The sequence below is a fragment of the Triturus cristatus genome, chromosome 2_1, assembly GCF_964204655.1.
Source record: "Triturus cristatus chromosome 2_1, aTriCri1.1, whole genome shotgun sequence".
NCBI classification, from domain to species: Eukaryota; Metazoa; Chordata; class Amphibia; order Caudata; family Salamandridae; genus Triturus; species Triturus cristatus.
The window spans coordinates 999,351,257-999,370,192 of record NC_140581.1 but is presented as its reverse complement, the minus strand read 5'-3'; the positions used below and the strand labels follow the sequence as shown (position 1 = coordinate 999,370,192).

The window sequence follows — 18,936 nt, the reverse complement described above, 5'->3', positions numbered from 1 at the left end:
CAATTGCTCCACAGAAAGTGAAGGACTAAAAATTCAAAGTGGTGGAAAAGTGCAGATTGTAATAACAGCTGTACAGGTCAAGGACAGCTGCATCTATGCTGAGTTACATGGTCAAAAGGTATGCTAGCGTGGAAATTTGTAGCAACATTTTGTCGATGGTTCTTTTTAAGCAGCATGAGAGCTAAGGAACTCCTCAACTCATTATTAAACCCAAGGTCCGCAGCTGGATTCTGGTTAGTCTGTTTATTGTGAATTTTGAAACAGATTCAAATATATCAACCTTAGCATAACAGTGTAAAAATACTAAGAGAACAGGATAAAGCCAAATCTCCGGAATCGATTCACCCTATACAACAAAAAGAAAACTACCAATTTGGTTATAGCCACATAGGTTATTAAAAGACAAAAATGTAAGTTAGATTGCATCGAGCTTTCAAAGGAAGAAAAATTCCCAGTTCCCTTACTATTATTACACTACGTAAAAGGGGAAACCTAGACTGAGCATGATCCAGAAGAAAAGCATAAAATGTGTCAGCCGTCAGAGTCCTCCTGAAAGAAAACTCTAACTATGGTCATGTAGCCTAATGCCACAATCACCGAGAGAGGTCTGTACCTCGAAGCGTCTGTAGGAGAAGTGTCAGCCGTCCCTAACTTCATTAGTACAAAAGCAACCATCCAATACAGGCACCTCCCACAAGCTTTGGGCAACTTTCCATTATCCCAGCGGCCTTCATTGACTCCTTTCTCCACCTCCTGCTTCACACACGTCCTTGGTGTCATCTCCGTCTCCCACAGGAATTCATCCCTTCTTCATTTTCGCATTCCTTCCCAGGCCTAGCTATCAACTAAACAATGTCTTGTCCACCTGCAGTGAGAACACAAATATATGCAACATTTCACAGTACAAGCAAAAGCAAAACAAAACGCTAGTCGGGAAGCGAGAACCAATATTCAGGCCTACCATCAGGCTAACTTAACATCACACAGGTTGCAATACAGCCTCCCAGTGACCCGTAAAGCACCTTATAACATAATATCCAGCATCATGAATAACCTATTCATCTTAGTTATTATCACAATTACAATGTTAGATAATTTCACATACACTTTCAAAGGACACGTTATACTTTAGTTGTCATTCTGAGATTTAAAGTAGTCAGTTACATCTCTAATACACATGAAAAATACTGTAAAACAGAGAAATACCGTGACATCTTGAACGTGGGCTCTTTTAGTCCTAAATTTGCCACACAGAATACATGTGAGTGCAGGCTACTCAGGATTAGAATGCACAACTACAGAAGCTATTAAAAGAAAGATGGATGCATTGCAAACATAAAGCGTAAAACTACATTTCTCCAGGTATGACTGTGGCTGTACACCTTCCCAGTGTACAGCTGAAGCACCTATGGGAGTGCCGTAGTGGCCATATACATCTTGTATTGCACAGTCTTTTTGAGACGTTTGTAATCTGACTGCTGATGGGTCATGAAATTGTCATATCACGTTGTATATCCGAGAAATGTAAGGGGACTGAGCTAGGAGTGTGGAACAAAATATAGATTTTCTTATGCCTTGCAGAATGAGAGACTAAAGGTAATTTAAATAAGCTTCTCCATTGGTTTACTTCTACCACGTTGTGCACAATGTTTTCCAACTTTTTTTAGAAACTTAATTCTTAAAAAATCTTTTATGAAATTCTCTTTCCACAAAACTGTACCTCGTGTGATTGCCGCCCATTTCCCTGTTCTGCATCACATAGGAATCGTGAAACGATTCTGGCTTCCACGTACTTCACTTATCCAAAACATAAGGCCACATTATAGCTCATCTGAGATATTAAAATATTACTTCCATTGACAGGAAATCATAGAACACAACAGTTTTTATTTATTTCTCAAAGAAGAGGTGAAAGGTTCTCTTTGCCAGATGTTTGCTGCACGTTCATCAAATGTTTGTGAATTCACAGATGTAGCTGCTTCCCGTCTTCCAGCATTGCGTCTGATCATTAGCCAATCAGATCTGATGCATTGGGATTTAGCATATGTACATTTTGGAATCATTACACCACAACCTATAATAGCAATGGAGCATGCAAGTTATTCTTAGAAATACCAATGAAAAAGAGACATTCCTTTCTTCCAGACCTAAATGATTTATCTGCTTGATCAGGAAATAAAAACAGCATGGGAATGCCAAAAATTACATTGAGTACGTCATGTTCATATAAGATATTCATTTGGAAGTAATTTGAAAATTTATAGGACGTCATGTGTGCATATATGATTTTTGTCAATGCCCATAACTAGAATCATGCGTAATATGCTCATTGTGTGCTCTTTGTACATATATATTTTTTTGGGGCACATTTGCCTTCCCCCTCAAAAATCCCTGCACCATCTGTAGCTATTTCCCTGGCCTTCAGAGCCCTTGAGAGACAGATCGGTGCGTTATCATTGTGTTTGGGGTCTTTTGTGTACATCTGTTCGCCCCTTTTACTTGTACATAGAGATTGTATTGAATTTATATAGTCCTTATAACCCCACGATGAGCCATTGAAGCACTTGATGATGAGTAGCACAGTAGTGTTTTTTTTAGTTGGTTTTGGTTGGAGAGTTTAGTCTTGTGTTCTCAGAAGAAGAGGGAGCATATTAGTTCATGTGAATGATTGGTGGGATGAATAAAATGGGTAGAGAATGCTCCCACCATGGAATTAGATGGCAACACTAGCGAGATGTTCAGAGGGTGTGTTAGTTTGTGACAATGATTGATGGGGCGAATAGAAAGGGTAGAGGAAGCTTCGAAGATTAATTGCAGGTGAGTGAATACCAGTTTGTGACAAGGAGGTGGTTATGGGCTAAGAAATCGTCAATTTACAAAAGTGAATATAGAAAAGTAAGTCGGAGTGAATGCAGTTTTGTATAGGGGTCAAATAAAGACAATCAATCAATCAATCAATCATGAGTTTGTTAAGCGCGAGTACTCACCTGTAAGGGTCTCAAGGCACGGAGGAGGAGGAGAGATGCAGGTTCCAGTCCATCAAGGAGGGGGTCTGTCAGAGAGCCAGGTCTTGAGGTTTCTCGTGAAGATGGGGGGTGATGTCTGCCTGAGGTGGAGCGGTAGAGCGTTCCATGCTCTGGCCGCGAGGAAGGAGACGGAGCGGCCTCCTGATCTGGTCTTTCTGGCACGGGGAACCATGGCGTAGGAGAGCTGGGCTGATCGTAGGGTTCTTTGGGCTGCATGGAAGTTGATTCGGCTGTTGAGGTATGCTGGTCCTGTGTTGTTGAGGGCTTTGTGTGCGTGGGTGAGGATCTTGAAGGTGATTCTAGTCTCGATGGTGAGTCAGTGAAGTGTGTGCAGATGTTGGGAGATGTGGCAGTGTCGTGGTAGATTGAGGACCAGTGTTCTGGCGGCGTTCTGGATGTTTTGTAGCTTGCGGTGAGGTTTTTGTTTATTCCGGTGTAGAGGGCGTTGCCGTAGCCGAGTCTGCTGGTGACGAGGGTGTGGATGACGCTTTTTCTGTGCTCGAGGGGGATTAATTTGAAGGTCTCACGTAGGAGGCGAAGGATGTGGAAGCAGGAGGATGTGAGAGAGTTGATCTGGGGGTCCATTTTGAGCTCAGAGTCTAGGATGATTCCAAGGTTGCGTGTGTGGTCCGTGGGGGTGGGTGGACTACCGAGGGCAGGGGGCCACCAGGTGTTGTTCCAGGCGTAGGGGTGTGGGCCCATGATAAGTACTTCTGTTTTGTCGGTGTTGAGTTGTAGGCAGCTGTTTTTCATCCATTTGGCGACAGCTTCCATGCCTTCTTGGAAGTTGTGTTTGGATGCGTTGGCTTTGTTGGATAGGAAGAGGATGAGTTGGGTGTCGTCTGCATATGAAACAATGTTGAGTCCGTAGGTTCTGAGGATGGGGGCGAGAGGAGCCATGTAGATGTTGGTCATCTGCATATGAAACAATGTTGAGTCCGTAGGTTCTGAGGATGGGGGCGAGAGGAGCCATGTAGACGTTGAAGAGCGTTGGGCTGAGGGAGGACCCCTGAAGGACTTCGCAGGTGGTTGGTGTAGAGTCCGAGAGAAAAAGGGGGGAGTCTGACTCGCTGTGTTCTGCCGGAGAGGTAAGAGTAGATCCATTCGAGGACCTTGTCCTGGATGCCTGCGACGTGGAGTCTGCGTATTAGGGTGCGGTGGGATACCGTGTCGAAGGCTGCTGAGAGGTCGAAGAGGATGAAGGCTACTGTTTCTCCTTTGTCTAGTAGGGAGCGGATGTCGTCTGTTGCGGCAAGGAGGGCGGTTCATGTGCTGTGGTTTTTCCTGAATCCGGATTGTGACGGGTCGAGGATGTTGTGCTCTTCGATGAAGCTGGCGAGTTGGCTGTTGATGGCTTTCTCGATGACTTTCACTGGGAACGGGAGCAGGGAGATGGGTCTGTAGTTTTTGAGGTCGGTGGGGTCCGCCGAGGGCTTCTTCAGGAGGGGGTTGATCTCGGTGTGTTTCCAGTCGTCGGGGAAGGAGGCGTTCACCAGGGACCGGTTGATGGTGTGGCGAAGCATGGGTATGATGGTGTCGGCGGCTCTGTTGAAGATGTGATGGGGGCAAGGGTCCTTGAGGGCCCTGGAGTGGATTGACTTCATCGTCTTCAGTGTGTCTTCGGTGGTGAGGGCTGTCCAGTTGTCAATTGTTGGCTTCAGGGTGTCGAGTGTGGCTGGTAGGGGTTCCGTGTGTGGGTTGTCTTTGTCGACGTTGTCGTAGATGTTCTTGATTTTGCATTGGAAGAAGGTGCTGAGTTTGTTGCAAAGGTCTTGTGAGGGGGGAATGTCAGTCGACTCGCCGGTGGGTTGGGCGAACTCCTTGATGATGTGGAAGAGTTCTTTGTTGTTGTGTGCGTGTGTGGAGATTCTGTCTTCAATTGCAGTTTTCCTTGTGTTTCTCATGAGCTGGTGGTGGGCGGTGGTGGCGACTTTGAAGTTGTTCTGGGCTTCTGTGGATTTGGAGTTCCTCAAGGTCTTCTCGAGGCGGTGGCAGGTGAGCCTGGACTCTCGGAGTTCGGGAGTAAACCATCTGGCCTACTTGGCATGTGCATTGTTGTTTCTCTTGAGGGGGGCTATGGTTGATGCTGTCGGTGATCCATCTGTGTAGGGTTCGGGCGGCGGTGTTGGGGGCGTCATCTTCCGTTTGGAATTTGGAATAGGAGTCAAATAAAAGGAGCAGAACCAGTGGGGTAGTTAGAGCTTTTGACACCCAGGGCGGTCCCTGAGCTTGCCACCCAGTTATGACCGGTGCAGGTAAAAGCGGGTGGGAGTCGACAGACGACTACGGGGGAAAATAAAATTTTAAAAATAGAAAACCACTTACCTTGCGCTCACCGAAATTGCTCACCTTGCATGAAGTGATGCCGCCCCCAAAAAATGTCACCTGGGGCGGACTGCCCCTGTCCAGCTACTCCACTGAGCGGGGCATACAGATTATGGTAGGTTATTCAATGGTCATAAGTCTTAACTCTTTTTTGTTTGTGCTTGAATTATGCCATGTAGTGGGAGGACTCTTGGTGTATTTCATGCAGTCTTGTGCAGGTAACAGTAGAAAGCATTTAGATATTTTACAGTACGTTTATTTGACAAATTATAAAGGGAATGGGTGTTAGCAAGTAGGATTGAATGAGCGCTTGCATACGATCTTGACAAAGTTGGCTAGAGCCTCTGTTTTGTGGACAGAACAGGCTTTATTCCTGCGTGTCCCATTTTTGTTAAAGATGGCATGCCATGGCATCCAGGATGGTTAGGCTGGGAATAGACAGCTCGTAATATTCTATATTCTAGATGGTTGTCTGTGGCTATTATTGTTGCTGGAATGGAAATCCATAATTTAGCAGTCTGCATGGAGAGAATGACCTTTCAGGCTACAAAATAGGCAATGTGGTGAAAGAGCTGCTGTTTCATCTAAAACAGCAGCATGGCAGATATTTAATAGATTTCATTTTCAATCTTAGCCCAGCTCTACTCTGACCTCTGAGCCTTGTGAAAGACACCTTTTAAATATGTCACCACAAATTAGCTTTCTTTCTGATCTCCTCTGTCCGATGCCTTCCCACTCTATTAACTCAGCTCTTACTTTTAGCACGTGGGGCCATATTACGTATTGGCATTGTTTGCACCTGGTGCACCTTTCAAAAGGTGCAACCTGGCACAAACAATGCCATAACATTTCATTGTAATCAGACTATCATCTCTCTCACATGTGGGATATTTATCCACTTTGCTACATACAGTGTTGCGTTACCCTGGGGGGATAGTTTTATGCTTTTAAATACTGCCAATAAAATACTATTTTTAAATACATAGGGGCATATTTACAAGGAGCTGATGCAGCTACATAGATGCGTCAGTTTCCTTGCGCCAGTGCCAAATGTCCTTGCATCACCATGGATGCAAAGTATTTACAATACAATGCTCCATGGTGCAAGGATTAACAGATGCGTCAGAAATATTGACGCATCTGTTGGCACAAAAGTGACGCATTGCTGGAATTGCTCATTAAAGTGCCACAACAGATAGGTGAGTCCAATACAAAAAAGTTGTGCATCATTCCTTGCGCCTGGTCTGATCAGGCATAGGGATTTTGACGCAGTGAAGGCATAGAGTGACGCAGTGAAATGTACATTTCACTGCGTCAGTTCTACATAGCTTTTTGCATGGGAACGCCTAGCCTTCATACATTATACCTGGCGCAGGTATAATGTGACGCAGGGCTGTACAACATGACGCATCTCCCTAAATGCGTCACATTGTAAATTGGCAGCATTGTTTGCGCCGCCTTTGTGTCAAAAAAAGTAACGCAATGGCTGTGCAAGGAGGCACAAGGGGCTTGTAAATCTGTCCTCTTACATCAAAAATGTAACAAAACAGAAAACTGATAATTATAAATAAAAATAATGTATTACGGTTCATTTTTCATAGCAAAGCTCAGGGGTGAAATTTCCTTTTTGGCATTCCCAGTAAGCATGTGCAAAACGTCAGTCTACTCCACCATTTGTAAATCCGCCTGCCCTGGTTGGAAAAATGTAGTAATGCAGGCGAAATGCCCAGCAAAACAAGAATTTCTTATTCCGGGCATTGGGGAATGCAAGTTATGAGGAATTCTTGTGCCACCCATCACTGTCAAGGGCAGGCTATTGTCATTGAATTAATAGTAATTACATTCAGTTAATTACAATGGCCCGCTCCTGACAGTGGTCTTCAAAGAAACTTTTCCAGCACTGGAGCTTATATATGACGCCTGCCTGCCGCAAGGACCTTGAAGGCAGGCACTGCCCGTAGACTTCCCTAAGGGGAAAAGTGCCTTGAAGTGCAATCTTAAGGATTCGGGCAGTGTATTTATCTCCATGCTAACTCTGTTAAGATAAATACACTACTTACCGTAATGCTAACAGCATTAAGGCAAATACATGGCCCAGCCCTCACAAAGTTTCAAAAAGCAACTTCTCAGGTTTTATTCGGGTCATAAAGCTGCAGATCAGGCCCAATTCCGCCTTCTAAATGAAACAAGCATTTTCAATGCAATAGGTCTTGCATTTACGAGAGTTTGAGCTGCTATGCCTTTTATTTATCTGGTTTAAAAAAAAAAACAGATGCAAATGCGTTAGGAGAAAGCTGTCCTGCCTTTTTCTGCTGGCAAGAGCAGGCAGGTCAAAACTTTTTGAGAAAATAATGCTCGGAGGCTGTAATTAAGCCTACCAAGCAACAACACATGTAACATGGGGTGTCCTCATGGGAGGTTACAAAATGGGAAAAGGTGCTACTAAGGAGGGACTACTAAGCCTATTGACTAATAAAAAGCCACAGTTTACAATGGACAATGACGCAAGTCAATGAAAAAACTGGGTGGAGAGTGGGCGGAGCTTCACACCCATACATTAATACAGCATGCCTTGCAGAGCAGCGCATACGCTGCCCAGGTTCGACCTAAAAAAGGCAAAACTTCTAATTTTTGATTACTGTATGGACTTGTCGCCCACCACTTTACTACTCAGGTGTCTGTAAAACTGAAACACAAAGGTGGCACACATTGAAGGAGTACAACTTCAGCCAAATTAAAAACAACTATATGTAAAGTGAACTTTTGACTGGCTTTATTGGGGTGTTATATGTTCTAAGGCGTTTTACTTTATACTTTGGAAGCAATGATAACTCAGTGATAATTTGACTTTACAGGTACACTACGCTGGAGCTGCGGACAGTGTGGTTCAGTTCATGTTCTATCAGCCCATCATCCACCGGTGGAGGGAGACCGATTACTTCCCATGCTCAGCATCATGTGGAGGAGGTAACTAGGCAATGCACCCAAAAGCCACTGTCATGAGTTCAATAAGTCTATAGTTAAATAACTACCACTTACCACAAACATCCACTGTACACCATTGTATTTGCTGTACTCATAAATTATGAACTGTTCTTGTCTTACAAATGGGAAGTGGAAGGCCTAATCTGAGAGCTTCCTCTGCTTTTGAGTATGCACAGTGGGGCAGGACAGTAACAATCTCTGCATGAAATTATATGTTGGGGAGATCCTGAAATGTAAAAAATAATTATTTGTGGATGGGTGCAATTAATCTCACTGATAATGTAGAATCTGATTGAGACGTTAGAAGGTCATTTCACCTGCTTCCCAATAGAGTTCCAGGTTTTAATCCCCATATAGAATGACTGTATTTGGGAAGGCCCACTGATATGAGCTATTCTAATATAAAAAGCCATTGAAACTCACTGTATAGAATGAGAGGGAGTTCTACGATACCTTCGTAATATCGACTAAAAATATATCATCAATGTAAATATATGGAGAGTTAAGAATAATAAAGGTATGCTTCCCTATGTATAATTACACGGATGATATTTTGGGAGTAGATGCCAGGGACAGAATATTTTTGCAGGTCAATTTTAAAACTCAATATTGGGACATACAAGCACTAAGAGGAAATCTGGATCAGCATTCTCTTAGCTTTTGTGACTACATGTTAAATTCCTCATGAGGTAGCTTTTCCTGCCTGTTGCAGCAAGCATCCTGAAAGGGTAGTACGGGCTGCATATTAAAATGTTCAAGTCACAAACATATGGTAGTCAAGCAACTTGTACAATGTAAAAAAATATATTGCATGCTTGAATTGTGGATAGGGAAGACTATGATATAAGAAGTTGCTGCATCATCTAAGATGGAAATATAAGTTGACTAGTTAAAAATGGTTTCTACTAAATCCATGTGGTTTCATTTGAGTTTGTGGCCATACAGTGAACTGGTATGAAAAACATTTCAGGTGATTCTAGTGGCGTCTTGAACCATTTATATCGCTATGGATCTAGGTTGGATTTTTTCTACCCGAAGCACCTACCTTGTTGTATCTAGTGGACATTTAAAGTGGAGTATCCAAAGCCCATATGTTGCAATTCTATCCAATAAAAGTGACTTAAACTAGTCATCTGGTTATTCGATCAAGATCAGAAGTCAGCAGTAACATCTCAAGCTCCAAAATGTGTGGACTTCTGATTGATGACAAGCTTCATCTTTATCAAAAAATAAAAGTGACTTGGAAACAAATGGGATCTCTGTAACAGAATGGCATAGATATTTAAGTGATCTTTCAAAATTAAATGTAAAATCTACAAACAGATTTGGTGCTACAAGAAATACCACAAAGGATGTATTGAACACCTCATAAAATGACTAAACTTGGTCTTCTGAAAGTGGAAGGTGATGGAGATATCCGTTCGTTGCAGTTTGGTGGAAGGAGGAAAATGTTAAAGTGACATGTTTTTCAACAGAAGCATAAAGCTGACAGTCAGAAAAATTCTTTTTAATGGCACAGTCGGTTGACCACACTCAGGAAGAGGGCAGAAACAGCTTCTTAGACAGAATGGGGTATTATGATGACTAAAGAAATAGTCAAAAAAAGTTCAATTCAGTTATCAAACTTCAGTTGAAACATGGATACTTAACATAGAAAATGTGCAATCAAATTATAATTTAATGTCAAGGGTCTAGAAGAGAAATTTAAATTCAGATGGAATGACTGTCTGGTGCTATGTTATTCCTGGTCCCAATTTTGGTCAGACTTTTTTCATCTAACATTTTATGATATTGAAACACTCCCAAAGGTAGCATAGTAACATACTTTTGGGTGCAAATGAGGTGTATTTCATTTGCAATTTGTAACCTGTGTTTAACACTTTCATTGATGTCATGGAAGGACAGTGTGTTACTCTGTTCAATAGCAGCATGATATTTTTAACTGAAACATTTGAATTAAGGTCCTTATAACACAAACAGCCTCAACAGATATTTAGACTTTAGTATGAACTTGTTTTCTAGCATTATCAATATCATATTGTTTAAATGTGAATGATAAGTCACAAAGTAGGTTGGGATTGGTAGTGTCTTAAGTTGAGTTCGTATTCAGATTCTCAGAAGATCTGTATTTGTTTATTTTGCACATATAGCACTATGATGTATCTTCTTTACACATGTATAGAAAACATGTTTTCTATAAAATATGACTAGCTCCCTCATCATGTAGCCAGAACTACTACTCATTACTATTTCTATGGTAATACCAATTTGGGAAGAAATGGGAGGTTCATGCCGCAGCTAGGTGTAATGTGTACACAATTCGCCAATAAAAACATGGTAGAATTTGGCCACAGAAAAATGTTGGAAAGTGGGACAACTTTTGTAAGACCCTGCTCAAACATGGATTTCCATGGTAATTAGCCAGTCATCAGGGTAACCCGGAATTGTTACCCTTAATGTTGTGCTGACACTGCACCTGGAAATTACTATACTCCACTGGAATTCCGAATGCAGTATTACATCAGGATAATCAAATGCCCTGCAATAAGGGCCTGTGGCATGTACCTCCTTGTTTGTACCAACATCATTTTATAAGATAATAAAAATACCCAGAAAATCGATGGTTGCGCCTAGCCCATGTCTGAGCTAGAGTAATCACTAATCTTTTAATCAACGCAAGATGCAGATGAGGCAATCTCACAGAGATAGCTTGGTTGTTCATTGTTGTAAGTTGTAGTGCATTCTGAATTTTAAAGTTTAAATATCAGTTGTATCCTCAAGAAGAACATAAACAAGCACATGTCGTACAAGATAATGGTACCTTGCATACCATGTTTGCATAGGACCTTGGAATGCCATTAGGAATACATTTGGCATAGAAGTCATGTGTTAATGCCAAGTATTACTCTGGGTGGTTTCAAATATTTTCTGTTGCACTACACATTAGCTGAAATACAATGAGATCAGTATTTGGCTACAAGACTTAGATTCACAGAAATAAGCACAACGTGTTCTGAATGTTCTTCTAATGCGCTTAATGTTCACGATAGGATTAGAAAAGCTGCTATGTGAAGTATAACAAAAATACCTCTCATTATATCCCTACTAGCATTTATCTGCTGCTACAACAGCATAATTCAGTATGTTGAGCTGAAACTGGGGATGCCAGAAATATCTGGATTAACTTCATGAGGTTGAGTGAAAAAGGATTTATAGCTTCATGAAAAGTAGTTCACACCCAGCTGGTAGAAATGCAGCATAAAAGAGAAAGAAGGGTCAGCTGTGGAGTGTTGTTGCACATAATAGTGGGTTGGTGAACAGCAAGTTTGAATACAGGGGAGCCAGTGAGTATGAGGAGCTGGAGAACAGGCGGGCGTCCAGTTCCCAGTAATCAATGGAGTTACAGAGAGAAAATCTTAAAAATATTGGAGATTCAAGAATCAAAGTCTGAGTGGGGTGTGGTGTGGTTGCATGTCAACTGGAAAGTATAGTTGAACTCAAAGAGCTTCATCTGAAGATCAGCTTTGGGGTCAGAGGTGCTAGGGATGGCAGCACCTCATGGAGTGTGTTGGCAGGCAAGCCTTTGAATTTCCTGAGTAGTTAATTTATATTGGTATTGTTGGCTTTAGTTATCTGCAGCTAGTGAGGCGTGGGAAAGGGCAGATTGAAGGGAATGTCTGCTGTTGCCTGGTGAGTTTAGTTGAGGTGTCATGGGGGGTGGTTAGTAATCAGGTTAGTCATAGTGGAGCAAATCAAGTTCAGGCGTTTCCACATGGTGTGTGGTGGTAGTGTACAAAAGATTAGAGAAAGCATCCTCGTGATCTTGGTTGATGTATTGCCTGGCCAGTTTAAATTGTAAAGAAAGATGTTAACTTATTTGTACAGGCAGCTGAGGCTGCTTTGATGATGTCAGATATCTCAAAGCTCAATGTTGAGTTAGTGTCGGCAAAGGCCCTCAGAGGAACTAAAGGATGGCTGCTTCTGTAGAGTGCGTTACTGCAATGAAAAGTGGACATCCGTGATGTCTCCTCCTGTCGTGTTTGGCCAGTTGATGTGTTGGGTGCTATACTTTTCTGGGACAGCCCTGAGGATATCAGTGGGATATATTTGTCGCAATAATAGGGTGTGCAACACACAAATATCTGCAAATGTTCTCCAGTAATTGAATACATCAAAATAATATTTGCTGTTTTTTTTCTCAACAACATAAGTGAAAACCACAAAGGATGTTTGCATTGATTCTGCTGACAATGCCTAAAGCAAACTACAATTAGAATTTGTTAACTTTGCGGAAAAGATGTTCACATCTCGTTATATGGCAGTTGAAAATATTTAGTGCTTCTAAGCTTAGTCCAAGTTTGTTTGGAGGCAGGAAACCTGAAATATAGATGTGAAACATTGTGTTAATTTTTTGAAGTTGCAGCGACGTTCACCTTAATTAATTTTTCACAAATAGATACGCTTTTGGTCTTCAAATGATGGTAGTACTGAGGTAAACACCAACAAATGAGATTGGAAAAAATACATAAAAATAAATGGTGGTCTACGTCGGACCCGGTTCATAAAAATATTTTTACACAAACTTAGAAGAACATTCACTACATAATCAAATCAGGCTCTTTTGTGCTTGCCTTCCACTTCTTAGTTAAATTGCTCATGAAGCTTTAAAGTTCCCAGAGCCTGAGCGTATAAACAAAAGGGAAGATCCTTCCACCATGATAAGTCAGCATGCACACAGATCTGAATGTCTTTGTCTTGGAAATCACAGCCGGGTACAGCGTGTGCTGTCCATCGCTGCGGTCTCCGATATGATGATACATTCTGCACATTGTGTCCTGCTTTGTTGCTATTCACAAAACAAAGCAATGACATTTCTACATGGGTGTTTTGAGCACTATGAAGTCCCTTAGCATCTGGTGTGACTGCATAGTCTTGCATCATTTCCTTTTTTGGGACCGTCTGCTCCATGGGTTGGTCTATAACTGTACGAATACTTTCGTTTTTTGTGGCACTTGCAGTTAAGTGGGAAATATGGCCCTACAAGCAGGCTGCAAAAAGCCCCCACTCACTGTCATTTATGTTGCAGGATACCAGCTAACCTCTGCAGAGTGCTATGACCTGAGAAGTGGCCGGGTGGTGGCCGATCAATACTGTCATTACTACCCTGAAAACGTGAAACCTAAACCGAAGCTCCAGGAGTGTAACATGGACCCATGTCTTGCCAGGTTAGCCGTCTTTGTGATTAGCAGTTACCATAATTCGCATGCATGAAGCCGGTGTCACATGAAACAGCATTTTAAATCGATGTTAAGCCTTGGCCCTTACGCTATTAACTTTTTATTTGCTGTTTCTTAATTGATATGTTAAGTCATCTGCAGTTGTGTAGCACACCACTACCATTTCTATGGCCTCACAGTGCATTTGGAATCTGGATGCATTTTCCTATGTTCTGAGATATTCATGAACTGGCTGGGCTTGATTAGCGAATCTAGGTTTGTCCAATGTGTTGTTAAAAGTTGGTGTGCACACGTCAACATGATGAATAAATTGTGGGCTCTGTACTTGAATGTGCATGCCAAAGAGCTTTGACTTTTGCCACATTGTTGTCAATTGTCTACCTGAACATTTGAAAAAGGTGGCATGGTTAGGATGGAATGGAGCTATTAAGCAGACTTACAATCCTGTAAATTGCATGGTCTCATTGATCATACAGGGAGTATCTCAAAAGACACTATGCAAATTTCCAAAGGCATGAAAGAGTATTTCTATAAAATTACTCCTGTAGTATTACTTCCATGTGAATCAATCCCTTAGTACTATGAGGAGACACCAATTTAGATTGTTGGGTAGCACAGAAAAGCGATATGGAAGCATTTGCATAGATATCTGCTTCAGGGCCCCTCAGTTTACTCAGACTTCTTTAATGTATTAGGGATATTTCTAAAGAATCCCCTCACTGGAATAAAAATGTGAGGGCTATTCTAAAGGCATGACTAAGAAACCTTTAAAATTGATTTAGTGGGGTGTCCTAATACATGTGAACCAGAATCCGATTCTTGGCACTTTCTTAAGAAGAGACTTCTTGACAGAGACAATCACCAAAATCAGCATGCAACACTATGTATAACATTTTGAATATGGCATATGTCCATCATCCATTGACAGGGTAGACTAGACTTGTACTCCAAAACAAATCTCATTAGCCGACATTTTGTTTTTCCTAACTGAATGCATCCAATCTTTCTATACCCTTGCTTGCAGCTCAGTACATTAATGAGTAGCAATTTCAAAATCACTTCACTATGAGCTGTACATCAGTGGGTAGGAAATATTTTGGAAAGAGGGACTTCACAGGACCAGTGTATGCAATTTCACATTTCCATTGTGACCAAGGATGATGCACAGCGGCATAATGTCACCAATGAAAACTCTAGGGTGTGTTTGTATTTATTTTCTGGTGAGTTGGCAGGTGTATACTAAGGGCCATTGCTTTAGTGACTGAGGTATCATTGTGTCCTACACATACTGATGAAACCAGACAATGGGCCAATCACCTTTTCCTGTTCTGTCGTATTTATTGTTCCTTGCACTAACATTTTCCTATAGAAGCCCTGTAACCTACTAGGGTACTGAGCATTTTGTATCAGATCAGAGGGAAATCAATGCGTAATAGAAGTAAAAAATGAAAAGCAACCATTAAATAACATTTGTTACCATGCAATACATGTTTAATAAGTAAAATAAGTATGAATGTATAGTTTGTCAGTAGAAATTAACATCTTTACATGCTCCATAGAGATCAGTGTCACTCTTGGTGAATCACTGACATCATATCCAAGGTCAGAATATCGACCTACAAAAATATTGAAGCAAGAATATCGAAGTCAAGAATATCGACATCCTATCTGCATTTTGGTAGGTACAAAAATATCGGGGGGAAAATATCGATGTCAAAAATATCGTTGTTAAAAATATAGTTTTTTATTTAAGTTAAAAAAATAATGTAAAATAAAATAAATAATGCATATAATTAAAATAAACATAGTTAAAACTATTTTAAAATGTTTAAAAATTAGTAATATATAAAATGTAAAAATAAATTAAACCTATACATATAATATATAATATATATACTGACTTATCATTTTAAATAATTATTTTCATAACTTACATTTTTTTTAAATATCATATAAATTATAAATACATCTCTACATATAAAACAATAATATAAATAAAAATTAAATAAATATATAACAAATTTAAAAAAAAAATCTTTTTTATTTTAATATTAATTATATAATACATTACCTAAAATAATACACAACATATTAGATAGCGCAGGTAATAAAATTACTATTCCAACTCCAAACAGTGCAACAGTAGGGAAAATGTCATGGCTGACGAATTTGGCTATGTTAAAGATGTCACTTAAGGATCTTTTGAAGATGACATTTTCCTGACCAAATACCTCTTTTTAGAGTGAGTTTTTAAACCCCAACGAATAAGTCCCATAAAAAGCAAGAATAATGAACACATATGTTATACTTCTGTCCCAAGACACAGCTCTTTTTCTTGGAGTGACAGTCACCAGACGTTCGCTTGCTCCTTGCAGAAAATTGTTTGAGTGTAGTTTCAACAAGGGTTTCAAACAGGTGGAGTGTTTGTCCCTCTGCCAGTAACTCAGTATCTAGCACTTTGAGTCTGTGATGCTTGTGTGGAAAACAAAAAGGTGATGAGTTGAATGCTTCAATTTATTGTTAGCCAATGGGAATTACATACTCCGATGCCTTGTGTTTTATGCCCACTGTTCCACTAGAGTACCACGTGAATCAGGCTTCGTCCTGCTCCAATAGGACCAATGTAGCCTGAACTACCACTCTAGGTCTCCAATGAATGAAAAGCGAGCAAGCCTAGACCGATTTCAGGCTGTTTGGGCATCATCAGTGAGGTCCCACTTCATTCTTAATGCATAGTGAGCACAGGACCCATGTCTGGGCAAGCCTGTGGCACTGAGGGGGAAAAAGGTAACAGGTTGAATGCTTGAATTAATCTCATGCACTGGTTAATACTCAGAGCCGAATTCCAGTATATCGTTTTTTTGCCCATACACACACCCTGCTTAATTGGTACCCAGTTTTTGCCGAGGGCCTGGTTGAGATTCCCTTGCAGATCACCATGATTAATTTCTCTCCTATGTGCGCAGCCTACCTTACCCAACCTTATCATCTGCACATAATAAGGTTACCAGGTACCTCATTGTGATCAAGCACTGTGTCCCAGCCCTGAACCAGTGCATTCTTGTCATTGTGGGCTTTATTCTTCCAGCAGTGAAAGGAAGTGGACTGATCTTCCCGATCACAGTGGTTTGTAAAAGGAAAGTAATCAGTGCTGGTAACTGACCAATGAAACATCTTCTCATTAAATACACCAACAGCAGGCCCTAGGCACAGTATTACGCTCCTCGAGCAGCTTCACTTACCGTCGCAGGTCTCTAACGTCCTCTATCCTCTTCTTATAGGACTCCATCATGGCCGCCAACATAGACTATGGAGGGATGGAAAGCGATGACCCTCTAAACTAAAATGTTGTGTAGTAGAAAATGACGCTGGGAAGTCAGTTAGGGCCATATGTATCAAAAAAGAGTTTTGCGATTCTCAAATTGCGATTTTTAGCGAATCGCAATTAGAGAATCGCAAAATGCAATGTATTTAGAATTTTCTAAAAATTTTGTGAATCCTACATATTCCTTATTTGCGAATTGCAAATTGAGATTCGCAAATAAGGAATACCTTCCCATTCACTCCTATGGGCTAGGAGGCTCATAGGAATGAATGGGAAGACATTCTCAATTTGCGATTACCAATTCGAGAATCGCAAATTGAGAATGCAATTTCAAGGTTGCAAGGCTGCCAAAAGGACACCCTTTTGCACCCATGAAATATGCATGTGTGCACATTTTGCGCACATACATGCCCTAAGGGCATGTATGTGCGACATAAGGCACTTTAAAAAAATCAAAAAAGTGCATTTTTAAAGAAAATCGCAACATAACCACCAACTTGAAGTTGGTGGTAATTTGCAATTCTTTAAGGCCAAATAGCACATTTCTGGTGCTTCCAGAATTGCATTTAAGGAATCGCAATTTGCAATTCCTTAATTGCAATCGCAAAATAGAGAATCGCAAATATGGCGATTCTCTGTTTTGCAATGGCCTTTTGGGATGATACATCCCAAAAGGCTTTTTCCCATTCACAAACGGGAAAAAGGCTTGATACATATGGCCCTTAATGTTGTATGTGGGGATGAGGAAATAAAACGAATGACTTGTTCGGCAGGCCTCTCATGAACTGCCGGGGAGGGTGGTCTGCCATGAATTGCATGGCTGGAGGGCTCCTCACAGGTGTTATTGCCACTGTCCATCTCCGGATTTGTATGCATCCGCGAAAGAATTAAACTTCTGCCTGCTATGGAATATTTCCATTCCGTGCCGAGACCTACCTCAGGTCATCCCAGAAAAGGATTTTTGCGGTGTGCGTGACTTTAAGAATCAAACGCCCAGCGGGTCGGTGGCGGACATTTTAGTTGCTTGGTACATTTCCCTTTTTTATCTGACAAAGCTCAAACCGTTTGGACCCAGGCCGGGAAGGCGAAGCTGGACCAATAAGGGCCTGGGTAAAACGCCCTCCGGAGGCGGGAGCCCCGCCCTCTGCCCACAGCAACATGCCGGCCAACACGACCGGCCAACACGACGGGGGGCCAGGATCGGATTGGCCCTAATTTAAACAAGGCAAGCTCCTTCCCCCCCCAATGAGGGGGCGAGGGAGGAAAGGGGAGGAAATGCGAGGAGGAGGATAAGAAGGGGCAACGGCCCGAAGGAAACACATTTCCCTCCCTCGCAGGAAGAACGAAAGGAATGCTCGGGAGGCTCCAGCGACGTTCCATCCCACGCTTGCCAAGAGACGGCGTCTTCAGGAGCGACGGGGGAGATCGTGAGCGGCGGAAGACCGGGGGAGGGTGCACAAACGTGGTCCAGACTAAAAGGGGCCCGGGCATCGGCTTTCCCTCCCCAACGGCAGCGCCGGCAGCGGGCGTTCACAGCGCTTTTCACAAGGAAGCGAAGCAGCTGGGCGCCAAGTACCGCCGGACGACTCGGTGCCGGGAAAGGTACGGGAGGTGTGGAGCCGCCTCCGCCGTAAGCAGCACCAACCGAGAGGTGTAAGCGGGGGCCTCTGGTCAGAAAGGAAGAAATGCAGATTTTGATTGAGCAAGCTGGCGTAGGATCGCGGCAGTACGCGAACCACGCGGGGGTCGGTGCGGGCGGCGGTGCCCCCGAACGGAGGAAGACTGGTGCGGGCGTCAGTGCCCCCATAGCGAGCCCGGAAGCAAAATTAAAAGGAAAAGGTAAGGAGCGGGGCTGCGCGAAACAGGGGTACGGCCGACTCAATTGGGGAAGAAAGGGTTGCGGCCAGCCGGCTAACAATCGCGGAGCACCCCAACCCGGCATTGATCCCAGAAAGAAGGTAACCTTACGGTGGGGGGTCAACCGAGAAAGGGCGGAGCAGGGTTCGAGCCCGGTAAACAGTCCAGAGCCTTCGCAGCA

General features: G+C 42.2%; 1 protein-coding gene across 1 annotated transcript in view; it reads left to right on the top strand.

The window, feature by feature from the left end:
• ADAMTSL1 (ADAMTS like 1) overlaps positions 1 to 18,936 on the top strand; it is a 731,209-nt gene that overhangs the window by 415,311 nt on the left and 296,962 nt on the right. The window contains exons 8-9 of the mRNA XM_085634733.1: positions 8,207 to 8,318; positions 13,423 to 13,561. Of these exons, the coding sequence (XP_085490859.1) occupies positions 8,207 to 8,318; positions 13,423 to 13,561 (251 nt within the window). The remainder of the gene's footprint in view (positions 1 to 8,206; positions 8,319 to 13,422; positions 13,562 to 18,936) is intronic.